The sequence below is a fragment of the Delphinus delphis genome, chromosome 3 (assembly GCF_949987515.2).
Source record: "Delphinus delphis chromosome 3, mDelDel1.2, whole genome shotgun sequence".
Classification (NCBI taxonomy): domain Eukaryota; kingdom Metazoa; phylum Chordata; class Mammalia; order Artiodactyla; family Delphinidae; genus Delphinus; species Delphinus delphis.
In genome coordinates this window covers 7,235,770-7,261,044 of record NC_082685.1, presented here as the reverse complement: position 1 = coordinate 7,261,044, position 25,275 = coordinate 7,235,770, and the positions used below count along the sequence as shown (strand labels likewise).

At 58.1% G+C, this 25,275-nt stretch overlaps 2 protein-coding genes across 8 annotated transcripts in view; both read right to left on the bottom strand.

The window, feature by feature from the left end:
- The window catches only part of PNPLA6 (patatin like phospholipase domain containing 6), a 22,994-nt gene extending 5,906 nt beyond the window's left edge, over positions 1-17,088 (bottom strand). The window contains exons 1-24 of one of the 6 annotated variants that reach the window (XM_060007601.1): positions 17,028-17,088; positions 15,745-15,813; positions 15,330-15,417; positions 15,077-15,159; positions 14,792-14,889; positions 12,886-13,026; positions 12,638-12,797; positions 12,066-12,146; positions 11,716-11,844; positions 11,282-11,362; positions 11,033-11,195; positions 10,605-10,688; positions 10,188-10,297; positions 9,891-10,058; positions 9,727-9,804; positions 4,543-4,748; positions 4,192-4,323; positions 3,980-4,103; positions 3,410-3,523; positions 3,064-3,139; positions 1,180-1,323; positions 899-962; positions 446-614; positions 64-246 (exon numbers count right to left, since the gene is read on the bottom strand). In XM_060007601.1, the coding sequence (XP_059863584.1) occupies positions 64-246; positions 446-614; positions 899-962; positions 1,180-1,323; positions 3,064-3,139; positions 3,410-3,523; positions 3,980-4,103; positions 4,192-4,323; positions 4,543-4,748; positions 9,727-9,804; positions 9,891-10,058; positions 10,188-10,297; positions 10,605-10,688; positions 11,033-11,195; positions 11,282-11,362; positions 11,716-11,844; positions 12,066-12,146; positions 12,638-12,797; positions 12,886-13,026; positions 14,792-14,889; positions 15,077-15,159; positions 15,330-15,417; positions 15,745-15,771 (2,703 nt within the window). In that variant the 5' untranslated portion in view covers positions 15,772-15,813; positions 17,028-17,088. Of the gene's footprint in view, positions 1-63; positions 247-445; positions 615-898; positions 963-1,179; positions 1,324-3,063; positions 3,140-3,409; positions 3,524-3,979; positions 4,104-4,191; positions 4,324-4,542; positions 4,749-9,726; positions 9,805-9,890; positions 10,059-10,187; positions 10,298-10,604; positions 10,689-11,032; positions 11,196-11,281; positions 11,363-11,715; positions 11,845-12,065; positions 12,147-12,637; positions 12,798-12,885; positions 13,027-14,791; positions 14,890-15,076; positions 15,160-15,329; positions 15,550-15,744; positions 15,814-16,818; positions 16,877-17,027 lie in introns of those variants that run through there. The other 5 variants (XM_060007603.1, XM_060007602.1, XM_060007604.1 and 2 more) reach the window with 5 other exon arrangements.
- Positions 16,925-25,275, bottom strand: MCOLN1 (mucolipin TRP cation channel 1). Of its 2 annotated transcripts, none has more exons than XM_060007606.1 (14): positions 25,139-25,275; positions 23,452-23,657; positions 22,743-22,910; positions 22,491-22,656; positions 21,747-21,855; positions 21,406-21,502; positions 21,083-21,182; positions 20,791-20,897; positions 20,537-20,686; positions 20,290-20,391; positions 19,740-19,862; positions 19,145-19,360; positions 17,582-17,712; positions 16,925-17,477 (listed from the first exon to the last, which is right to left on the bottom strand). In XM_060007606.1, the coding sequence occupies exons 1-14, from the start codon at positions 25,167-25,169 to the stop codon at positions 17,441-17,443; spliced, it is 1,743 nt and encodes a 580-aa protein (XP_059863589.1). In that variant the 5' UTR covers positions 25,170-25,275; the 3' UTR covers positions 16,925-17,440. The 2 variants fall into 2 exon arrangements, 1 of the variants encoding a protein (XP_059863589.1); XR_009518877.1 differs by lacking the exon at positions 16,925-17,477 and adding an exon at positions 17,831-18,329 and having other exon boundaries at positions 17,581-17,712.

The window sequence follows — 25,275 nt, the reverse complement described above, 5'->3', positions numbered from 1 at the left end:
CCTCCAGTAGCCACGCCCCTGAAAGGTCCTGAGAGCCGACCAGTCCCCTGCAGGGCCCCTCACCAGCTTGGCGGGGCTGCGGCGCGAGAAGAGGCGGCGCGGACAGCGCAGATGCAGGTGCCCCGAGCACCAGCTGCGCATGTTGAGCCACTCCACTGTGCGCGTGGGACCCGGGCCCTCCTCGCGGTGCAGCAGGACCAGCTGCTTGAGGGCGCGCACCGCCGTGTTCTCCAGCATCTGCTCCAGCTTGTGGGGGTGGTGGGGGGAGAAGGGGGAAGCACGGAAGTCACTCTCACCCGTGGTTTCCTCCCTGCCCCTCCCACACCTGGCCCCGTAGTTCCTGGTCGCCTAGCCCCACCGGTGAGGGTGCACGTGGCCCGGCGCAGGCACCGGAGGGCAGGGGGCGGGATCCCAGGGATGGGGTCACTGTGAATGGTCTCCAGACCTGGCCAAGCGTGGGCTCCTGGTCGCCAAGGCCCACGATGAGGATGCAGTCGGCCTGGCGCAGGCAGCGCACGGTCCAGGGCGTCAGCGATGCGTCCGTCTGGTAGAGCACGATGCGGTGCGTGTCCTCCTGCTGGGCCAGCCACCCTGACAGCCGGAATTCTTGGATGCTAGGATGGGGGCGGGGGAGCGTCATCCTGGGGCTGGTCAGGGGTCCCTGCCCTCAGGGACCATGTAGCTCCATTGCTCTGGGGAGGGGGACCTGGACATCCAAGCCCCACACGCCTGCATCCTCCAGGGGCGGATTCACTACACTGTCTCCCCAGTGACCAGAGGAATGGGGGCGCAAGCTCCTTGTTTCACAGCCTAGACCTCAAATGAGATCTGAAAGAATCCTATGCTTTGAGCTTATCCCTCGCGCCCCACCCTAACCTCCTGCACCCCCAACACACACCTGTCCAGTGCAGAGGCCCCCAGGCGTGCCCGGATGATGTCACTGTTGAGAAGAAGTGTGGGGCCTGGGGATGGGTGAGGAAGGGTGTTTAGGAACCCAGGTCAACGGACCTGGAGGACCCTCCTATAAGACAATACCACCCACTCCGCTCCCACAGCCCTGTTCCAGCCCCCCAGCCCCACCTCTGGCCCACCCAGGCGTCTCCATTCATTGGCCAATGCCCCCACCCACATGCGCCTTGCCCCATGCAGACGGAAAGCCTGCCCTTGCCCACGACTGACCAATGGCTTGCAAAGCATGCTGCAGCTCCAGCATGAAGGCCACCATGGGCACCTCGGCACACACGGGCAGCACTGCCACCGTTGCCAGGTTGCTGGCTGGGTTGGTGAGCTCCGAGTGAGGGGGAACACCTAGGCCCGAACCTGCTGAGACCCCAAAGGATGGTATTTGCTGTGCAGTCCTGTGTCTGGAAAGGTCAGCTCGCCTCTGCCTTCTCAGAAATCCCTGTTCCCTGTTCCTCAGCTGAGGCTTAGTGATGCCGTAGTGAAGGTCATGGCCTCAATCCTAGCTTCACAGCCTCAACCACTGTTCTTGATAAGACCTGCCTATCTGACCTTCAGTTTTGGCCCAATCTCCTCAGTGGCATCCATTACACAACTGTATAACCATTTCTGTTTTCCACTCCACCTGTGTGGACTGATCTGTGCCCCTACCCCATTCTGGCCTTGGGGCCTCTGTCCACTAAAGGGACTTGAACACAAAACTAGACGGAAATAAATATATTTTTGACGCACTGATTGCTTCTCAGCTTCTCTACTTACACTTTAGACCAAACCATCAACCCCCATCTCTTGACCGGACTTCTCCCAGCCTCCTCTCCTCCAGTTTTCCTATAACAGTCTGAACAAGTTCAAATGCCTTTCGACGGCTTCTAGTCCCTGCATGACTTGCCCCCCTCCCCCTCACTCACTTTCCTCCTTGAAGTGTTTCAACACCGCCAGACCCTGTGTGCAGAGCCTTCAGAGTTCTGTCAGCGTCTGGCCCCATCTCATTTATCACGTCTCAGCTCACTGATCTCAGAAAAGCCTCCCTCCCGCCTCTAGTCATACCCCATCAAGACCCTATTTTGTTTTCTTCACAATACATTATCCGACATTGTACTCTTTCTTTGTATCTTAAAAACTGTATCTTGCTTCTGAAGCTGTAAACCCTTCTAGGGGCTTTGTCTGTCTTGTGCATTCTCCAGGTTCCCAGAGATCTGAGATTTTAAAGTCCCTGCCCCCATTATCTGCCCCAGAATCACACCAAGGGCGGTCCTGGCAGCCGGGTGGGAGAGAACATGTATTTGTGTACTTGGTGCGAGACTGGGGGAAAAGTCTATGGGGGAAGACCCTGGGCATAGGGGCAGTTCTTGGCCACGGCCCACTCCCGCCCCTACCCTCAGGATCCAGGTGTCAGGGCTGATGGGGCAGAAGCCCCTGGGGGGAAAAGGAGAGTAGAGGTTGCCAGGCTGGTCCAGGGTCAGGTCACCATAACATAGAACCTCAGGTCCATATTTCTGCACATCTCGAATCTGACTCAATTTCCCAGCGTATCCTAGCTGACGGAAACCACATCTCCCAGCATGCCCAGGGAAGGGAACCACACAACCACCACCACCCCCAGCATGCACTGGGACAGGGGCCATCTCCCAGCATTCACCGGGACCAGGAACCACATCTCCCACCAGGCTGGTAACCTACGAAGCCACTTTCCAACATGCCCTGGGCCCCAAACACCACCCCATAGACTACATTTACCAGCACACTTTAGTCTAGGTTTCCCCTTCCTAGTATGTGGACTCCATCCTCCAGCCAGCCCTGACACCCTGAACCAAGCTTGCCCTAAAGACTCCTCCTGTCAGCACCACTGATACTTCAGATTCCATTAACAAGCCGGCCCTGGGTCCAGGACTCCGTTTCCCAGCATGCCCAATAACCAGCACTACAGCCCACAGCATGCACCGGAACTCGGATTCCCACTTCCCACTTGAAGCCCCGCCCAGAGCGGGTTATACGCAGGACTCCACTTCCCAGCATGCCCTGGGTTCAATGGCTCCCTCTCCTAGCTCGTTCTGGGCGTTGGACTAGATCCCTTAGCATTCCCGGGCGCTGGCCAGCTCTCACCTGGGAAGGGTCCTTGCAGCTGCTGCAAATTCCCCAGAATTTTCTGGCTCAGCAGGTGGATGAGGCGGGTGACAACCTGGGTTGTTGGAGGCCGGCGGTCCAGTGAGACTGGAGGAGCAATTCTGCACCACCTTTTCCTCCTCTACCAGGGCGCCTGGGTCCCTGTTACCTGAGTCCCACCCCATGAGCCCCGCCCTCACTTGGAGGCTTCACCTCCTTCCTAGGGCTCCACCCCCATCTAACCCCCCTCTCCACACATTAGGCCCTGCCTTCTCTGGGTACCCGCCCCCACTCCCATCTGTCCAGCCCCCGTTAGGAGAACAGCCCACAACCCAGCGAGCTGCACCTGCGGGTATCGACGTTTGATGTGGCCCAGGGTGCCCTCGGGGAGTTTGGCCAGCTCTGTGTCGCGCACCGCGTGCACCGTCGTGGCACGTGGCTGCCTGGTCAGCGCCTCCACCTAGGGGACAGCGTGCCTGACCAGGGCTGCGTGAGCCAGGAGCTTGATAGGTAAGGGAGAGGACGACCGTGGGTGCAGAGAGGAGGCCCTACCGAGTCCCCCCCACCCCGCCCCAACCCCTAGATGGGGGTAGAGAGAACCAAGCCTTACTACCCATCTCGGGGCTCTGAGGAAAGGGAGAGGACAGGAGGACAGGGATCCACACCGGCGGGGGTCCCCTCTTCTGATGTAGAGAGGTCTGGAGACTGATTCAGATCAGACTCGCCACCCTGATGAGGTTGCCCCCATGGCCCCACCCCATGGAAAGGAGCTGGGGAAAGTGGATTGCACGAGGTCATAGGTTGGGGAGGGAGCGTTCTCTACCCCCAACAGGTTACCTGGGATGAAGTGTATGTTGGGCGTGGGGGGAAACTGGACTGGGAGAGGTTAGAAGTCAGTGGGTGGGGCCGAGCTCACCACTCCTATGAGATCCCCGCGGCCGTACTCGCCCACCAACTCCTTCTTGCCATTGCCGCGCTGGATGACACTCCGCAGCCGCCCATTGAGCACGATGTAGGTGCAGTCGGAGCGGTCGCCCTGCCTGGGGTGGGGGTGGGAGGGGCGGGTCAGACAGGGTAGGGGTCCTCGTAGGCAGGGCCTGAGGGGAGAGGTGGGGGCAGGGCCTGCACCTGTACAGTGCGCGTCCCGCCTCTACCGCTGTCCAGTCGATGGCGAAGTCCATCTGGCGCACGAAGGGCGACATCCTCGCGGCCACGGTCTGCGCGGCGCTCAGCACTACACTGGGCTGTGCACGCATGATCCTGTAGGCGAAGGGCAGGGGTGCATGGGCCGGGGGCGCCCTAGAACAGCCCTTAGGGAGTAGAGAGGGTGGGGGATGGCCTGGAGGCGGGACAAGAAGGGCTCAAATCTTCCCTGGAAAACTGTTGGCTGTTCAGAGGGATGGCCTCGTGCAGGGCAGAACAGAGTTGGTCGGGGCTGCCTAAGCGTCACCCCCACCCCAATATCGGGCCCAGTCATACTCATAGAAGTCAGACTTGGAGATCCGCAGGAAGGTGCAATCACGCTGGGCTCGCAGCGTGAAGATGAGGGGCTCGCCGGTAAGCACGGCCAGCTGCCCCACCAGCTCCCCGGGCTGCACCACGAACAGGCACACGTCTTCGGCCTTGTCGATCATGCGCTGGTAGACGTGCAGGCAGCCCCAGAGCACGAAGTGCAGGCTCACATCCTGTAGGGCGAGGGCCAGGAGATGGGCACAGGGGCACCACCTCACCCACAGCTCAGGTCAGTGCACTCCAGAGGAAAGGTTAAGGAAGGAAAAGTTGGAGGGAGTGAAGGCTTTCCATAGCACTGAGCTGAGCAGCATGTTATCTATATTCCCACTCAGCACCAGGGCAGACATTGCTAATGGATCACCCAACTCAACCCAGATTAAGGCCCATGAATTCTTTTCAACACAGCCAGCAAGAGCCGACGAAGACTGGCTACACAGGAGCATGGCTGAGCTTAGAGCCTCTTTGCTTGTGCTGGGCAACTGCATAGCTACATGGAAAAGAATAAAGTTGGATTCTCACCTTATGCCGTATTAAAATGGATCAAAGATATGAATCTGAGAGCTTAAACTATAAAACTCTTAGAAGATGGGACTTCCCTGGTGGCGCAGTGGTTAAAAATCCGCCTGCCAATGCAGGGGACAGGGGTTCGAGCCCTGGTCCGGTAAGATCCCACATGCCGCTGAGCAACAAAGCCCGTGCGCCACAACTACTGAGCCCGCGTGCCACAACTACTGAAGCCTGCATGCCTAGAGCCTGTGCTCCGCAACAAGAGAAGCCACCACAATGAGAAGCCGGCGCACCATAATGAAGAGTAGCCCCCGCTCTCCACAACTAGAGAAAGCCCATGCGCAGCAACAAAGACCCAACACAGCCAAATACATACATATATACATACATAAAACTCTTAGAAGAAAATACAGGGGTCAATCATGGTCACACTGAATTTGGCAACAGAATCTTGGATATGATACTAAAAGCCCAAGCAACAAAATGAAAAATAGATAAACTGGATTTCAACAAAATTAAAAACTTTTGAGTTTCAAAGGGCACTATCAAGGAAGTGAAAGGACAACACACCGTGTGGGAGAAAATATTTGCCAATCATATATCTGCTAAGGGTCTGGTATCCAGAATATGTAAAGAATTCTTACTACTCAGTACTAAAAAGACAACTCAATTAAAAAATGGGTAAGGGCTTCCCTGGTGGCACAGTGGTTAAGAATCCACCTGCCAATGCAGGTGACACGGGTTCGAGCCCTGGTCCGGGAAGATCCCACATGCCGCGGAGCTACTAAGCCCGTGCGCCACACCTACTGAGCCTGCGCTCTAGAGCCCGCGAGCCCCACTACTGAGCCCGCGTGCTACAGCTACTGAAGCCCGCGCCTAGAGCCAATGCTCCACAACAAGAGAAGCCACTGCAATGAGAAGCCCGCGCACTGCAATGAAGAGTAGTCCCCGCTCTCTGCAACTAGAGAAAGCCTGCGTGCAGCAAGGAAGACCCACTGCAGCCAAAAAATAAATAATTTTTTTAAAAAAATGGACAAAGGCTCTGAATAGACATTTCTCCAAAGAAGATTTTTGAATGGCCAGTAAGCTCAACATCATGAATCATTAGGGAAATGCAAATCAAAACCACAGTGAGATGCCACTTCACACCCACTAGGATGGCTTGAATCAAAAAGTGTTAGAGAGGATGTAAGAAACTGGAATCCTTACACACTGCTGGTGGAACTGTAAAATGATACAGCCACTGGGAAACAATGTGGCAAAAATTTAAAAAGTCCTCAAAGAATTAAAAATAGAGTTGCCGGGACTTCTCTGGTGGCACAGTGATTGAGAATCCACCTGCCAAGGCAGGGGACACAGGTTCGATCCCTGGTCTGGGAAGATCCCATATGGCACGGAGCAACTAAGCCCGTGTGCCACAACTACTGAGTCTGTGCTCCAGAGCCCGCGAGACACAGCTACTGAGCCCACACGCCACAACGAATGAAGCCCGTGTGCCTAGAGCCCGTGCTCCGCAACAAGAGAAGCCACCGCAATGAGAAGCCCGCGCACCGCAACGAAGAGTAGCCCCCGCTCACCGGAACTAGAGAAAGCCTGCACGCAGCAACGAAGACCCAACGCAGCCAAAAAAAAGAAAAAAAATAGAGTTGCCATATGACCCAGCAACTCAACTCCTAGGTATCTACCCAACAGAAATGAAAACGTGTCCACAAAGACATCTGCACATAAACGTTCATAGCCGCATTATGCCTACTAGCCAAAAGGTAGAAATAACTCAATGTCCATCAACTGATGAATTAAGAAGCAAAATGTGGTCCGTTCGTACAATGGAACAGTAGTCAGCCCTAATAGAATGAGGCACTGACACACGCCACAACGTGCATGAACCTTGAAAACAGCATACTAAGTGAAAGAAGCCCAGACACAAGGGGCCACATATTGTATGATTCCATTTATATGAAATGTCCAGAACGGGCAAATCTATAGAAACGTAAGATTAGTAGTTGCTTAGGACTGGGGCTGTTTAGGAGGCAGGAGACTGATGGCTTAAGGGTATGGTGTTTCTTTTTAAGGTGATGCTCTGAAAATGCACAGTGGTGATGGTTGCACAGCTATGTGAATATACTAAAAACCAGTGAATTGTACTTTTTAAGTGGGTGAATTGTATAATGCATGAATTACGTCTCTAAAACTATCACCCCGCAAAAAAAAAATCCCCTTTGGGAAGTTCCCTGGTGATCTAGAGGTTAGGATTCGCCACTTTCACTGCTGGAGCCTGGAGCCTGGCTTCAGTCCCTGGTCAGGGAACTGAGATCCTGCAAGCCGTGCAGTGCATTAAAAAAAAAAAAAAAAAAAAAATCCCCTTTGCTCCCGGTTCCCTTGTTCCACTCCATCGCTGTTGACTTCCTTTTGTTTCCTACAGGTGGAATAGCTCTACCACAGGACATTTGCACAAACTGTCCCCTCTGCATAGAATGCTCTTTCCTTCCCCTTGCACCTAGTTAATTCGTCCTCATCCTTCCTCCTCTGGTGGTCACTTCCACAGAGACACTGCCCTGACTAAACCAGATGTTGTGGAGCTGAGAACATCTCCTTTGTAGCACTAAGCACATATGATGTAGTAACAATTTGTGTAATCCTTTGACTGTACTGTCTGTCAGAACTGTGAGCTTCCCAAAGGCAGGGGGCCCCACTGGTGTTTCTTGCCTCTGCAACAACCCTGGGACACAGCAAACGCCCCTCTCTCCTCTGGTTAGCCTGCCCAGCTGGACACCTCTCTGTCCCACCCTTTCAAATAAGGAACTGAAACTGCCCAGAGACAGAAAGATTCCTTCGTCATTCATTACACAAACCTGTCTGACACCCCACAACGCCCCAGATGAGTGCCAAAACACTGCAAGGATCCCTGGGAGAGGCCCAGGCCCAGGAGACATACACACATGCTGGAACCTTCCAAGATAGAATTCCCAGACTGGGTTTGGGATATAAATGGGAGTGACTAATAGTAGGCTGCCATTTGTCCTCAGACTGGGAAGCATGTTGTTTTTCACTGCAGGACTTCTCAGAGCCTTGAATATGCTAATAATGCTCACTGGGAGCTGCCATGAAGGGGTAAAATAACCTGTGTTTCTCCAACATGTTGCACACAGACCCCCTGTGATATGGCCGTTCCATGAAATACGCTTTGGGAAATGTTTGTGGAAAGCGGGGTTTCTCAACCTTGGCAACACTGACATTTTGGACTGGATAATTCTGTTGTAGGGGGACTGGCCCATGCAGTCTTGCATCCCTGGTCTCTAACCCGCTAGATGACAGTAGCACCCTCCCAAGTCAATCAAAAATGTCTTGACGTTGCCAAATGTCGTTGACAATGACGTTGAAAACTATTGGTGTAAAGTTTCAGAGGGGGGCACAGCAGACCAGCTTTGTCCCTAACAAAGTTCTGAAGACCCCGAGGAGCCTGGTGTGTTAGCAGGCTGGGCTGGGGCTGGGGCTGGGGCCGGGCTGGGTTGAGCCCAGCAGAGGCTCCCAGATAAGCAGGGGCCCGGGGCCCCTGCAAGGGCCATGGTGTGACCACACTTCCTCAGCCAGTCCCCCAAGTACCTCAAACAGCTGGCATAAAACTTCCTCTGCAGAAAGGAGCCCACCCTGCAATGAGCAGCTCAACGTGGCCACTCAGTCAACTGATCATGTGATGTAACAACCACCCTTAAATCAACCATACTCCAATAAAAATTAAAAACAACCACCACCACCCAGCCAGCTAATAGCTGGGCCACCCCCAGCCCCTCCCCCAAGCCCAGGGCTCCTCCCTTGAGCCTGGGGCGGTGCTGTGGTCTCAACGCCTAAGTCATGTCACCCCTACTGTCACCCCCACCCCATCCCCCGACTGGGAGCTGCTGCTCCAACCCTCCCCTGGCCTGTCACCCTTGCAAACCCTAGTAGCTGCGAACTGAGTATTTCCTGTTTCATCCCCACAACACTTCTAGCAGATAGTTACGACACTCATTCCGCAGGCGAGGAAGATGACAAGTTTCTAGATGATTCACCCAAGGTCACACAGGGAGTCAGGGCAGAGTCCGGGTTTCACCTTTGGCTTCCTCCCTAACCCTCCTCCTCTGTGCTCCTGGCCTGTGACGTCACAACGGGTCTCAGTTTCCCCGCCTGGAGAATGGACGGATAAGTGGGATGCAGTTTCCCACACCTGTGTGTCACCAGGAGGCACTGAAATCCAGCTCGTGGGGCTACTTCCCAGCCTCCAGGTCCAGATTCTGACCTGCACCCGTTTACTGAGTGCCCCCATCCTAGCAGGGACCCAGGAATGAGAAGCAGACAGAGCATCAGAGTATGTTGTAGAGTTGAAAGGTCAGAAAATGGAAGTCGCAGGAAATGCCAGGACAGGGAAGAGAAATCTAGGGGTGGAGGTCCTAGTATAAAAGGTTCAGGGGTTAGAGGAGAGAGGTCAATATGTCCAGAGGACATGGGGAGGGAGGGCTGTGAGTCAGAGTCATAGGGTCCAAAGGTCAGGGGCTGGAAATCATATACTGGGAGGTCTACATCTAAGGTGAAAAGGCAAGGACCAGAGATCAGAGAGAGAGGTCTTGGGTCAGGGCTGCACGATCAGAGTTCAGGGCTCAGCCTCACCTGGTCCCCCTGGCGGGCAATGATGGTGCCGGCTTTGGTGTGGTGCAGCAACACTCGGCTGTTCAAAAGGGAGGGGTCCTGGGGAGGAAGGAAAGGGGCTTGAGACTGGCCCAGCCAGGCCTCCCACCCCCAACCTGGTCCCCCAGACACCCTCAGCTGCCCACCTCAATCCGCATCAGCTTGGCCAGCTCTCGCTTCGCCGCCTCAAAGATGCTGCTTGTCTGGCGGCCCTGGTAGGGCCCGAAGGGGCACCCGCCAGTGGCCGACTCATCCTCACAGTAGCTGTATTCACAGGCGCCGGCTGGCTGCTCCCGGGGCTCCTGAGTAGGGGTCTGTGTGGAGCAAGGCCTGTGATCTCCCTGCTCCCACCCGACCTTCCTCCTCGGGGGACTCCACCTGTGGCCAGACCAGGGTCCCAGGAGGGGACTGGGGTGGGGTGGGGGAAGAGGGCAGGGCCTTACCCGAGCCAGGGCTGCCTGGGGCCCCCAAGAGGCCTCTTCCTGCAGGGACACGGAGATCCGGCCCCGCTCATATGCCATGTCGAAGTCCGAGCGAGGGCCGCCCTGCAAGCCTGCAGTGGGCAGGGGGCAATAAATGCAATAAAGATGAGAGTGACCATAGCTGGAGTCTAAGCAAGCACTACCTATGTACCCGAGGCCACAGCTACACAGACATGACTAATCGATCGCTGCTCTGGCCCTTGCAACCCTTCTCACCACAGCTGGGAGGGCACCATCTCAACGACTACCCACAACAAAAAGACATGAGTAAGTGCTGCTGATATTCCCATTTCACACATGAGAAAAATCAAGACTGGCAGGCCTGCATCCAACCCAGAAATTCGATGGCCTCCCCCCACTCCACTTGGTGCCCCAAACCTGAGATGTCCACTGGCATCGAGATGCAGCGACTCAGCAAGGGCGCCGAGGGGGCTTCCAGGGATGTGGGCTTCACTGGGTCCCCTAGGGGAGACGCGTGTTCAGGCTCCTGCCCCTCAGAGCGCCCAGGACTGGGGGTGGGGAGCTGAAGGGGGCCTGGGCAGAGGTCAGCTCAGAGTCCCTGGGGACCGGGGGACTAGGAAAAATGATTCCAGTGGGCCCAGGGGACTGAGGCCAGGGGTCCTGGGGGATCCAAACAGGAGTCACACCTGGGTACCTAGCTAAGCGGGTCCCGGGGGGGCTGGGCAGCTCAGGTGGAAGTATCTGAGGAACTGAGACATGCATTGAGGGGCAGAGCCTGGGCTTCTTGGGAGTGGGCTGGGCCAGCCTACGGTTCCTGGGGGTCAGGCAGGGGTCATCTTGGGTACCTGCAGTTGCAGGCAGTGGGGCCCCGGTGGGGTCAGGCGGCCGGCCAGGCGTCTCCCTCGCCTCCTCAGAAGCAGAGGTGCTGGCTATCCGCTTGGAGCCACGCACAGGGCTGGTGCGGGCTGGGAGGCCCGGGCTGGGGAAGAGGCGCAGGGGCTGGATCTCCTGGGGGCAGAGGGGATCCTGTGGCGTGTCTGGGGAGGCACACGCCGCACACCCCTCCGGCCCCTGGTGCTCTCCACGTAACTCACGTGGCTGAAGAGCTCGTTGGTCAGACCCAGGTAGTTGTGAAGCGCCAGGAAAGTGACCCGCTGCAGCCTCACCATGATGATCTTTGGGGGCATGGCCGTCAGAGGAGGGGGCCAGGGAGAAACAGGGTCAGCCACAGGACTTGGCACTGAGGGGGTGGGGCCGTGGGTGGGGAGAGGGAGATGGAGCTAAGGCCAGGAGATCAAGGTCGGAGCAGGAAGGGGCTGGGCAGGGCCCTAGGAGCCAGGGAGAAACCGACAATCAGGTGGCAGAAACCTGGGGACACGGGGTGGAGGCAGCTTATGGGAGGAGTCAGGGAGGTCCGGCTGCTCAGGGCCGATAAGCGCAGCTTCAGTGCCTGTTGGCTGCTGGGTCCCAGCCCCCAGGAGCCTGTGATGGGTGGGGGGTTATGAAAGGAAGTGGATGGCCCGCTGACCTGCACTACCCGCACCAAGCTCTCGGGATACTTGGTGAAGACGGCTGAGAAGGCCTCGACTGGAAGCCGCAGCACCGTGGAGTCTCGGGCCGCCCGAGCGGACACAGTACGCTGGGGGTGCTGGTGACCCTGGGGGTGCCGGGGGCACAAGGAGAATCAAGGTCAGGGGCTGTGAGAGCCCCCCTTCCTGCTCCCCCCCGACCCCTCCTGATGCCACTGCCTTGAGGGACCACCGGCAACATCAGGGACGCATCAGAGATGGGGGCCCTGGGGGTGACCATCCCCAGCCCAGCCTGGTGGGTGTGGCCTCCCACCCAGCCTCCCCAGCCCCCTCCGTACTGGTCACTCACGGTGATGACATCCAGGATGCTCAGAAGGCTGTTGACACTGTCCCCAGGAACCACTTCCTTCACCACACACTCCTTCCCATCCTGAGACACGGGGTGGGGGCGGCGGGCACTGACCAGGGCTGCCCCTGCCCTGCCAGCCCACGTCCTGCCCCCTGACCACGCCACTGGTCCTCATTCTCCCTCGGTGATCACGGACACCCGGACCCCACTGAACCTTCCGACCAGCATCACTAACCATGACCGGTGACTGTGCAGACCACCCCAGATGCCCTTGGACACCCGTTCCCAACTCCTGCCTGCACATCTCATAAGACCACCAACCCTGGGAATTCCCTGGTGGTCCGGTGGTTAGGATTTGGCGCTTTCACTGCCGTGGCCCGGGTTCAATCCCTGGTGGGGGAACTAAGATCCCACAAGCTGCGCCTCACGGCATTGCCAAAATTAAAAAAAAAAAAAAAAGCCCACCAACCCTGCTGACCAAAAGCACTGCCTGTCCCCGGTGACCACTGCACCACTACTCATCCCTGCCGCCCATCTCACTGTGGTGCCCCCCAGAGGGGGAGCCCACTCACAGGAGCCGGCAGACAGAGCTCCAGCAGCCCATCCTGCACCACGTAGATGCTGGCATCGGGCTGGCCTGGCCGGAAGACGTAGTCACCCTGGCTGAGCCGCTGGAAGACCATGTGCCGGCACAGCTCCAGGAAGAGCGGCTTCTCAAAGTGGCCCAGCACCCTGTTGGATAGGGACCGGGGAATGGAGAGATGCAGGAGGTCAGGTCAGCCCCAGCTCTGCAGCCCCCTGCCTGCACCTTGACACTGACCGGACGTTCTTGAGCATGTAGAGCACCTCGGAGGGCAGGTGGGAGTTGGCCAGGTCGCCCTCGGTCAGGTCAGCCTCCAGCACCGCAGGCGGGGGCTCCTTCCGCTGCAGCGTTGGCGCCTCTTTCTGGATGCGCAGGATCCTGGTGGGAGGAGGGGGGAGCGAGGGGGGGTGAGAAGCAGGGAGGGGACTCAGGAAGACCTGAGACCCCCCACAGAGCCCTACCCCGGGGACACCAGAGCAGGACTCAGCAAACTGTGGCCCACTGGCCAAATTAGGCCAGCCACCTCCTTTTGTAAATAAAGCTTTATTGGCACGAGCTATTAATACATTCATTCATTTACATATCGTCTGAGGCTACTTTAACGCTACAACAGCAGAGTTGAGTCGTTGCAGCAGTTGCAGCAGCGTTGCGCGCAGCCTGCAAAGCCCCAGATGTGGCCGAAAAAAGAGAAAAGTTGCTGACCCCTGAAATAAAACTCTGAGGTCACCCTTCACTAGTCAGAGGCTCCCTAGATGAACCCTCTCATTAAGCAGACCCCTGACACAGCTTCCAAGATATGGGCAGACCCCAGAAAAGCACCTCTGTTCATCATGGGACCCCACGTATTGCACGCCTCCATCATGTAGCCTCCGTCACGTAGGCAGAGCCTTGGGGTAGCTTCCATTACATCAGGAGACCCCAGATAAAGCCTCTCTGATCCTTGTAAAAATCCCTGAGATAACCCTTCCTCCCCAGTCTCAGACAACCCTCAGAGAGCCTCTCTGATGGTCACAGAGACTCTTGAGATAGCCCTGGTTCCGTGCAGAGAATCCAGATACAGCCCCTCTACTAACCGTGGACCTAGGAGAGCTCCCCCCTGGAAGTCACAGTTGCTACTGAAGACAGTCCTTCCACTACTCACAAAATGCTCAAGATAGACCCTCTAGAATGAGCTTAAACTGAGTTAAACTCCACATTACAGAGAAATCCAGAAACAGCTCCTCTTCTGATCAGGAAGATCTTGGGCTAGCCCTCGCCCAGGTCACAGAGAGCTGAGATAGCTCTCTCAAGGCCATGGCAACATCAGGGTAGCTCCTCAAGGGTGTGCAGACACTGAAACCGCTCCCAGGAGGTGGACAGACCCTCAACTAATTGTGGGAGACCTAGAGATAGCCCTTCTACTCAAGTCATAGAAAGCCATGGGATAGCACACCTGTTGACCATGGACACCCCTGGAATGGCCCCTCAGTGTGAAGAAACACTTGAGACAGACCTTCAAAATAGACTCTCTGATGTCAGGAGACCCCAGAGCCAGCTCCCAACTTGGAAAGATCCCTGAGAGAGCCTTTCTCAGAGACCCTGAGGGACCCTTTGCTGATGACATGCCCTGACATGCCCTTCCCGTGTCTCTAGTGCCAAACGATTCTTGAGATGACTCCTAGGGAACAGAACCCCCTAACACAGCCTCCGTGTAGTTTGGGGAAAATCCAAGGGAGGTGACACAGAGAGATGCTTTCTGATGCAGAGAGATTGCTGAGATAACCCCTAGGGAACAAAAGCCAGAGATAGCCCCTCCTGCAAATCCCAGAGAGACCTGCGATAACTCCAGTGAGACTCTGAAATAAACCCTCTCGTGTGGGGAGATCCCAGATTTGACCCCTAAGGGTATGACAAGACATCCGAGGTAGTGCCTGGGGATTAAATAACTCACGGATGCCCCTGTGGCAGGGAACATCACTGAGAGAGCCTTCGGGTGATACAGACAGCCTGTCTGGTTGGGGAGAGCTCTGAAATAGTCCCACTGACATGGCAAGATTCCTAAGACAGTCCGTGGGGTTCAAAGAAGCCCGAGATACACCCTTCGGTGTGGGATGATCACTCAAAAAGCCCTGGACAGCCCCAAGTACACCTAGCACAGCCTTACTTCTTAGCAATGTTGAGCATCTTAAGTTTCTTCTTCATGCGTGGCCGGGAAGTGGTGGAGACGGAGGTGTCCACCAGCGAAGAAGTGGATTGTGATACCTGGGAGGATCAAGGATGGGGTGGGGTGGGAGGAACGCGTCAACTGCCAGTTCAGACCCTAGGGAAGAGGGGGGCAGATCCAGAGGCCCTTGATCAAGGAGGGCGGCCGGCTTACTAAGAAGTATAATTAGGGAAAGGGCAGGATCTCTGTGTGGCCAGTGGGAGCCCCAGGGGGTCCCAGACTCACCTTCCGCATAATCTTCCGGCCATAGAAAAGCACTTTATCTCTCTTCCGGAATCGATACCGCGGGCCATCCGGGGCTGGAGTTTCTAGGGGTAAGTGCGGAGAGGGGCAATCTGACCTCTACGCACACTCCGCACGGCCAGAGATGGGGACGCTGCGTGCAGGCTCCAGCAAATCCCATCTCTACTGCCTCAGGGGCCCGGACATTTCAGCTTCCCATCCCTCAGCACCCCCAGAAGGCCCTCCGGGTCCTCACTCGGCACTCGAAGCCTCCGCACCAGCAGGAGGATGAGCACGGCCGTGACCAGCACCGCGACTCCAGCCCCGATCATCACGCCCAGCACCTGCGGGACGAACGGCACTGGCTGTGCATCGCATGCCCGCTCCGCCAAGCCTTCCCCGGGGGACGTCCCGGCCTCCCACGGAGCCAAGGCCGCCCCCGAGATCGCAGTCGGCCCGGGCCTCGACTCCCCCATCTGCAAAATGGGCCAGCGCTGCTCCCTCCCCTGGGGAGCAACGCTTTCTGGAGGCTCGGCGGCCCGCAGTGCACACCGGGAAACGTAGTTCCGCCTGAACAGACGCAGACTGGTTCTCGCGAGGCCGCGATAATGCGTGCTGAGCACGTCGGGAATTGTAGTCCCCGCGGCGCCACACGAACCCCCGACCCTTACCATTCCGGTTTGCAGCGGCGCCTCCATCAGTTGTTTCAGGCTGGGCGGCAGGTCTGGTAGTTCAGACTCCTGGGGAGTAGGATGCAGGACGAACCCGGGCAAGTCATCACTCTGGGCCCGCCCCTCCCCTGCTATAAGCCCTGCCCCCTTCGTACCCACTGCCGGGGCGACTTCTCCGCAGGCCTGTGGGCGACTGAAGGGGCGCTGCGGAGCAGAGGGGTGGGGCAAATTGACCTCGGGGCCCGAGCTAGGGAGTAAGGTGGGTCCCCGGGTCCCCACCAGGCTCCCCTTACCTACGCACCAGGCCGACCTGATGCCCCACTTATCCAGACCCACCCTGGGGCCAAAGGGCAGCCAGCCGGGCACCCACTGTTAGCAGCCAGCGAACAAGTCCCTGAAGGGGCACGGCTCTCTCCAGCAGGTGGCCCCCTCCCCAGTCTCTGAAGGATTGATCAATCCTGACCTACCGATCCCTAGGTCGCACCCCAGCACCCCCTGCGAAGACTGGATGCCCGCACCCCACGAAAACTGGGCCCGAGTCATGGGGCCGGGGAGATGCCTGGCTCCCGGCCCAAGCCTGGCCCCGGGGAGACAGAGACTGGGGCACGCGGGAGTGCAGCCGGGAGCTCCTTCACAAGGGGTCGTGGTGCAATGCCGAGGTCTCAGTAGCATCCTGGGACGCTCGGAGTGGGGTGGGCTCGCAAAGTGTTACTGGGTGATGCTGGAGATTTACTGTCACGTAATGGTAAAGTTATGGGGTCTCTGATGGTGCAGAGCACCACTGGGATTCCAGGAACGATGCTGGCGCCATTGCTGGGAGACGTAACCAGGGACGCTGGAATTACGGGTGGGTGGGTGGGGGCTCACTAGGAAGTTACCGAGAGATTCTGAGGACTATAGGACTATTACTGGGAAAACCGAAAGCTGGTTGGGCACGTCCCTGCAGTCGTCCGAACATGATACTGAGGAATGCTGGAATATTACTGAGACTTTTCTGGGAGGCTGAGGCTGTTTCTGGCGCCATTCGAGTATTAATGGAAATCTGGGGGAGTCACTGGGTCCTTGAGACATTACCTGTAAAATTCACGGGGGACTAGTCTCCTTCCACCCGAGGGTGCCCTGGCAACCGGTGCGAAAACACCTGCCGGAGGCTGGCGGGGTGGGGCGGATGGGAGAGTCAGAAAGTCGAGAGCTACCGGGAATCGGCGGAAGACACACCTTGGGAAAGCCGAGGGCTCGCTAACAACCCGCGAAGGGACGGGGCGAAGAAAACCCGGACTCACCCAAAGGGCCGCAGCCGTGGTCCACTCTGCGCCAACTCCGTTAGTGTTCTGCCCAGCGCCGCAGGCGCGGCCCCTTTAAGTTACTCACCTCTGGGTGCGCCACCGCCCCGCCCCCCGCCATGCTTGGAAGGTCGCGCGGAGCCAGCCACACTGAGTGTGGCGACGCTTTAAAGGGACCGGAGACCAGTTGGCGCAGGGAATACCCCTCCCGCTAGAAACGAGAGCAAGTTAATTTTCCCGTTTATTTACCACCCACTCTAACCCTCCCTGTCCCACTCCAATGTCCGACCCGACTAGCCCGGGCCCTCACAGGGCGCGACAAGGAGCCGGTCCTTAAAAAGCGAAGGTTAAAATAAATAAGCATGGGTCTCCGCAGTCCGGGGGCTAATGTCCTATGACGGTCCGGGTCCGAGTCAATTCACCAGCAACGAATGCTCCTCCGAAGCGTCCCTGGAGGAGGGTCGGTGTCAGCGGAGGCGGAAGGCATCAGCTCCCTCAGGCCCGCTTCCCTTCCCCCCAGCCAATCCCAAACCCAAGCCAACCCGGCCTCCAACCTGCCGCAGCAGCAGAGGAGGCTGCAGGCGGAGCCGCTCCCACGGCGGAATTTGCCGGAGGTGGGGCTGTCTTGGCACTGCGCGATGTAGGCCTGGAGCTCGCTCTCCTCTCCGCCCGCCCCGCCCGGATGCTGGGGAGAGATGCCCGGCGGCCCGGCATGAAAGTGGCCTCTGACTTCCGAGGCCCTTGAGATGCGCCCTCCCCTACCCCTCCTCCCCCCTTCTCCCCAGTCATCTGGATCTTCTCACCGGTCCTTGTGGACCAACCAGGCTCCCACCTCTGGGCCTCTGCACCGTGCTGTGCCCTCCACCTGCTGTTCCTCGTGGTTTGCTTCACCCGGAGACATTCCCTGACCACTGAATGTGTGCACACCCTGAATCTTGGTCAGTTGGTGCCCTCCGCTGTGGCTCCAGCGCCTCGAGCCGTGCCTGACCCAATCTGGGTGCTTGACAACCACCCACTTGTGGGGGCGGCGAGCAGGCGGGGTGCAAACATCTGCATTCCCAGCAGCAGTGAATGTTCTGGCTTTTAGCCTTGTCTTCATCTCTCCCAACCTCACAGGGCCAATATCGCCTCTCCAAGTCCTTTCTGGCTCTAGGTCTTTGCTTTGGCTGTTCCTTCTCCCTGGTGCTCTCTCTTGGGCTCCTGTCTCATCGATCCAAAACTTCCTGAGATGATGGAAAGGTGTGATATCTATGCTGTCCAAATCTGGTAGCTACTAGTCACATTGGCTTTTGGGCGCTTGCTCTGTGGATGGTGTAAGTGAGGAACTGCATTTGGAATTGTATTTCATTTTCATACTAGAGACTACTACTGGACAGCACATTCTAGAAACTTCCCTGGACTCAGCCCGATACGAGTCTAAAGCAGGGGCCTCTCTGTAACCTGCCATTCTTCCTTTACACCTCTCATCAGTTGGCTGTTATACTCCCGTTTGTGCATCATTCATCCTGCCCATCAGTCTTGGACCGACCATGTACGTTTCCTCAGGTGCCTGGCACCCAGCACCAGGCCTGGCACACGGTAGGCTGTCACACGTGTTTGCTAAAAGATCCTGTCTACCTGCCACGCCCATGTTCTGCTCTGACCCTCGCAGCCTGCAGGACAACCACCCTTCCCCAGACCCACAGGACAGAGGGGTTGGGAGCGGGGCTTCTGGAATGAGACAGTCGTAGGTTGAGCTGGGTTCCACCACGTGCTTGGTAGCTGACCTTGGGCGAGTCACTGAAATTCTATGGCTTAGCTTCCCTGTCGGTGAAAGCAGACGCAGGAACCCTACCTGGCCCGAGCCCCACACCTTGATAAAACTGAGAGTGTGGCAGCTGTGACCGGGACGGTATGGGTCCCTCCTGGGCCCCCCAATTCCGAGCCACCCTCTCCTTTGGCCTCGTAGCGTCTCCCACATTCTCTCCCTGGGTCCTCCTCTGCGCACCCCGCCGTGGCCAACCACGAGGGACTCAGAGCCCGAGTCTGGGGCCGTGCAGGGACGCATGCATGCACGGCCCCACGGGGAGGCAGGGGGACGGCAGGCCGGCGAGGGGGCGGGTGGGCCGGCAGCTGACCTTGATGGTGTCGTAGGCGCCGGTGATGAGCGCGATGAAGAGGCTGAGCACCATGTAGATGAACAGGCTGATGAAGGAGTACAGGTAGAGCTGGGAGAACAGCCAGACCAGGCTGCTGCGGCCCTGCTGCGCCTGCATCGCCGCGAACGTCACGAACATGTCATCCCCGTTGATGAGCGAGAAAAGGCACTCCGACACCATGGACAGCGAGCGGAACTGCCGGCGGGCAGGGGGGTCAGGGGTCAGAGGGAGTTGTGGGCACGGCTGGGGGCCGGGGTTGGGGGCTTTGTGGGGTCAGAGGGGACAGCGTACAGAGTACCAGTAGTCACGATAGAGCCACTTGAGGGGGGGGGGTCACTGAATAATGACAACGTCATAGAGTCAAGGCTAGGGTCACCGGGGATCAGAGGGGATGGTGGGTAGAACTGCTGCAAACTTGCTGGTAAGGAACCGGGGGTCAAGGTGGGTCATTCAGTGTCACCAAGTCAACAATAGATAGACCAGGAGTCAGGGGGCTTGGGAAGTAAGATGGGGAGCCAGGGATCCCTCATCTGTGGGTCACAAGCGCCACCCACAGGTCCCGGCCAGCCCCTACCTTCACATGGTAGGGTCCCAACACAATCCAGCCGCAGAAGCAATAGCCCAGGTAGATGACGGCCACACAGCAACAGAAGCGCATGACGCTGGGCAGGGCCACCCGCAGCGTGGCAATAAGGATCTGCGGAGGGGTGGGGGTTGGGGTCGGGGGAGGGTGGGGGTGTGTGTCAGCAATGGGGGCGGGACCACAAGCCAGGTGGGCCGTGAGCCTGCAGATGGGGTGAAGCCTGCCCAAGGGCATGATGGGGTGACCACAGAAACGGGGATGACCATCAACAAGGCAGGGTGGTGCTGAGTAGGCCCAAGGGCACCCCCTGGCTGGACTCAGCTCGGGGGAGGAGTATGAAAGAGCAGGCTCATGTGACCCCTGCCCAGGTGGAATGACAGGTGTGCCTCGTGTGGGCAGGTATGGGGAAGAGGCTCCTGGCGGGTCATCTGCAGGGGCTGGTGATGGCAATACGTGTACGAATTTATCTGGGGATGGGGGTGGCAATTAAAGGGCACGTGGCCACCCCTGGGAGGGCCCCGCCTGCATGTCAGAGGCTTACGTTGTACTTGTGGAAGAAGGTCAGGTAGCGGATGACACCGACCCAGACGAGCAGCGTCGAGGTGCCCAGGAGGATGCTGCAGACGTCATAGCTTGCCAGGTTCTAGGGGCAGAAGCAGCGTCAACCCCATCCAGCCTGGCCCTTCCCTGGGGATGGGGCCCCGGGCAGGCATCAGCAGGGGTGGGAGAGGGGTCCAGGGTCTGGAAGGAGACCCCGGGGCTCGGGGGCAGGGCGTGGCAGGACCCACCTTGGCTTCGATGCCAATCTTCATGATGGTGCCTGAGATGGTGAGCACGTCACTGGTGACCAGCAGGATGTACCAGCCGTTGACAAATTCCAGCCGCTCCCACAGGCTGATGACCTGTCCCCGCTGCCGCCACATGAACCTGACAAACTCCTGCAGGGGGAGGTGGGCGGGGTGAGGGCCGGTCCGGACGTGGGAGGCTTGCCACCCGGGCCTTGACGGTCCCAGAGCTGGGGAAGGCTGGGGGCGGCTCTCACGCTCTGCAGCAGGAAGCCTCGCAGCAGCGAGCGGGCGCACAGCAGGAAGGAGAAGGCACAAGTCAGGATCACGACCATGTCAAAGAGGAGCCGGAAGCTGTTGTCTCCTGTGCGGAGGGGCCGAAGGCAGGGCCAGGAGTGAGGCGGCTTCAGGGCGGGATTGGGTTGGTCATCAGGCTCATGGGTTTCTCTGGGTATGTCGGGAGTTTGGTCCGTGCTGGTCTGGGGCTTGGGGAATTCCTGGGCAGGCTGGGGCCCCTGGTCAGCGCTAGTCGGGGGCTTGGGGGCTCACCGTGGCCGAAGACGCTGGGGTGCTTACACTCCTGGATGTGGGCCTGGGTCTCCAGGCTGATGGGGATACGCCCACTGTGTGCCTTATTGTCAAATGTGATCTGCAGGGGTGTGGCGGGACGGGACGGGACAGAGTAAACCTCAGCAGACCTAGGCCCCCAGAGGCGCACGACGGATGGTCTCTCCAGCCCCAGCCTCCCCCATCACCCCCACGCTGCCCTTGGCCGAGGGTCCCCAGCTCCAGGACTCAGCAGTCCCCTGCCCACCATGCCACCCCGTCCCTGGCCGGTCCCTCGCCCCACCCCCCAGGCGCTGTGGGCTCACCAGGATGCTGAAGGTGTAGCAGTCTGGGATTTCATTGTTGATCAGGCTCTGGAGGTTGATGGTCTTCAGCTGGAAGTGGATGGTGACGTTGATCAGCCTGGCGGGGGGTGAGGCTTGGGTGAGGGTGGGGGGGCTCTGCCCATCCCTCCTGCCCCGGAGCGCCAGCACTCCTGCCCCACGCTGACTCTGCAGCTGGCAGAGGAAGTGCTCGCCTGGCCGCATCGGCATGGCCCGCCCCTGCCCCCGCCTGTGGGGAAGCGGCTGCCCCGCCCCCACCCCCACCCCTGAAGATGCCTGGAGTCCTGCCTCCCCCCTCCTCGGCCCCCCTGATGGGGCAGTACTTGTGGAATTTGAGCGTGAGGTTCTTGTAACTGGTGCTGCCATCCAAGAGGGAGAGCTCATCACTGGGGGGCACGGGGGGTCTCTCGGGAGGGTCCACCCGGATACAGTCTGAAGACAGGGAGTCAGGGAAGGGACACTGGGGACAGGGGAGGCACAGGCAGGTCTCCCCAGAGTCCCCGACAGACCCCTTCCCGGCTTTCCTTCCCCCTTCATACTTCGACATTTGTCGTTTGTTCCTGCTGTCTCCCCCTAGGGTCAGGCCTGGTCTGTCTGTCTCACTCCCTACACAGACCCTAGTGCCTGGCGCTCAGTGGGCCCCCAAATGTTTAGGGAATGAATGATAGTGAAACATAACACTCAGCTCTTTCCGCGTGCCAAGCATTCTGCTAATCATCAAATTATTAACGATCGTGACCACCCCATCTCGCGGATGGGCAGGACGCAAAGTGGATTTTAAAGAGTTTTTTTTTTTTGATGTGGACCATTTTTAAAGTCCTTATTCAATCTGTTACAACATTGCTTCTATGTTTGTTGGTTTTTTTTTTTTTTCCGGCTGCCAGGCATGTGGGATCTTAGCTCCCTCACCGGGGATTGAAACCGCACCCCCTGCATTGGAAGGCAAAGTCTTAGTCACTGGGCCGCCGGGGAAGTCCCTAAAGTGGGATTTTTTTTTTTTTTTTTTTTTTTTTTTTTTTTTTTTTTTTTTTAAATCCCGACAGCTGAGCCCTGCCCGGCCCACTCACCAGTGATGACCATGGGGTCGATGTCAAAGGTGTCATTGGCTGGGTCCACATGGCCCCGGTGGTAGTAGCACTGGCAGAGGGCCAGGGCCGAGCCATTGGCCCAGGGCCCGCCCCCGCCCCGCACGTAAGCATACCGACCCAGGGACACGTCGGGGAGCATCAGGTACTGTGGGCAAAGGAGGGGAGGGTCAGTGAGCCCCGCCCGTTCTCCCGGGTGGGCCCACCTGCCCACCTGCTCCTGGTCGCCCACACCTGGTCCACGGCGTGGAAGATGGCCTGGTACAGCTGCTCCCGGGTGTAGGCCGCAAACGTGTCATCCGCCCCGTCCGAGTAGCCCAGCAGGAAGAGGTGCCGGAAGGCGATGGTGTTCTCCTCCCGGAATGTCACCACCAGCTGGTTGCTGAGCCCAAACAGGATGAGCTGGCGGGAGGGATGGGGAGGATTGGTACTACCGGCATGGGGTCTCCCACGGCGCATGAGCGGAGGCAGAGTAAAGAGAAGGCCCACCCCATGAGGGCATGACCACCCTACGTCCCCAAGGCGCAGCGCAGAGTGGCCACTCATAGAACTCGTGGCAACAACTAATGTTCATGAAATGTTTACCGGATGAATGTTCGAGGGTAAGCACAGCATCACACTGCCAGGGTCCGAGTGCCACCTTCCAAGGCTCAGCTGCTATGTGACTTTGGACAAGTCCCTTAACCTCTCTGAGCCTCAGCTGTCCTATCTATAGAAAGGGGCAAGAGCAGTGGCTAGGACCTCAGAGGGCATTTATGAAGCTTAAAGGCGCTGCTCCCGTGCAGGTCCGAGAGGGCTTCCTGACGGATTAGTGCCACTGTCACTATCATGATATGGGGCTGTGGGGTCAGGACTAAGCTCTGACTCCAAGATTCTCCTTCGAGGAAAACGGCAACCACAGGTGGCACTCTGTGGGGTGGGGTGGGGGCCCTGAAGGTCTCACCTGCACTGTGACCACCAGGATCTTCACCACCTGCAGCATGAGCTTAAAGGGCTTGCGGCCCTTGGCCCGAAATTTATCACAGGGGCTCATGAAGAAGTACTTGAGGCGACGGCGGAGATCCTCCTCTTCTGGAGGGGTGGAAGGGGCTGGGGAAGGCCCCACCTGGGTCCCATACCCAGGTTTGGGTGTCAGGAGGCGCTCAGTCTCTGTGGGATGGGAGAGGGCAGTGGGGACCAGGCCTAGGCAGGTTCACCTGCCAATAGGGGAGGCAGGTCCCAAGCTCCAGCCAAGAAAGAACTCTGAGAGATCTAAGGAAAACCAGAAAATCCGTAACATTTTAGGGATCTATGCAGCAGTGCTGGCTCAGCGGTTTCAAGTCACTCCAGAGGGCCTGAGTTGATTCCTGCCCCTGCTCCAGGGCACTCAGCTTCCCTGAGCCTCAGCTACCTCATCTGCAAAATGGGGCAATAAAACCTCTCACCAAGAAGCTAAGGATTTGACACTTACAAAGCATTCGGTCTCTGAGTCTCAATAATTCCTCAATGAATAGAGCCTATTCTATTTTTTTGGTTTGTTTTTGGTTTTTTTTCGCTGTGCCGTGTGGCATGTGGGATCTTAGTTCCCCGACCAGGGATTGAACCGAGCCACAACAGTGAAAGCGCTGAGTCCTAACCCCTGGACCCCCAGGGAACTCCGAACAGAGGCTACTCTAAGGACCACTTATTCCTTTCAATCCTGACCAGTCCAAGATGAAAGCCCAAGTTGTCAGCAATGGCTCGGGTCATAGCTGGTCACAGCAGCCCTGAACTGTTCCTGACACAACCCACCATCCCCACTGGGAGAACCCCGCTTCCTTCCAGGGTCTGGCTGGCCTCCTGCCTGGCATGGCCACCAGGATGAAATGTAGGCACTGTCAGAACCTGTCTGGCAGGGAGGGCCAGCCCCTGGTCCCTTTGGAGCTCAGATGCTATCGTGGTTGTTCACAAGATAGCTGGATGGGAAGCCAGAAGGGAGGCTGCCTCCCTGGCTGGGATCACAGCTAATTCATCCCAGACTCCACCAGCCAGGACATCTTTCAGGTGTCTGCAGCTAGCTTAAGAAGGGAAGATCAACACAAAGGGCATTCCTGCATGCTGCCCTGTGAGAGGCGACTGGGCTTCCTTGTGTTTGGAGAGCTGAAATTGAGTTAGGCGCCTGCGCTTAAGGTGGCAACCCCGCCCCCAGCACTCCTGCCTAAGTTTAGAGAAGCTGAACATTTGCCTCCTGGTTTGTGGAAGGAAAGCCTGGGAATCTGACGTGCGGGTTGGAGAAGCTGGGGCCCGCTGTCGGAGTTCCAGCAAAGCTGAACAATCCGAATCTAGGCTCAGAATGCAAATCCTGGGACCCTCGCCGCCTGAGTCGGAAAAGCTGGCGATCCACCAGCTGCCTGAATTGAGGTACTCAGAGCAGAGCCTGGGTTCAGGAAGGGCGGTCGGAGTCCCGCCACTCCGAGGTCGGAGAAGCTGATGCCCACCCGCCGCCCAGGTTCTAGGAGCCGTCTGCCCATATCTACGCCAAGGGGACGCTGAGAGGTCAGCATCAGAGTTGAGGAAAGGGAAACCGGGAGCTCCGCCGCCCCAGGTTGGAGAAGCCGCCCGCCCGTCCGCCGCACGCGTCCTGGGACTTGCGGGGCCACCCGCGCCCTCACCTGAGCCGCGCGGGCCTACGGGCACCGCCATGCCGGGGAGGGGAGCGCCGAACGCCGGCGGGCGCGGCGGTGCAACCGGCGTCTAAACACCCGCTGCTGTCACTGCGGCCTCGCTCCCTCGCGGTGTAGCTTCAAAC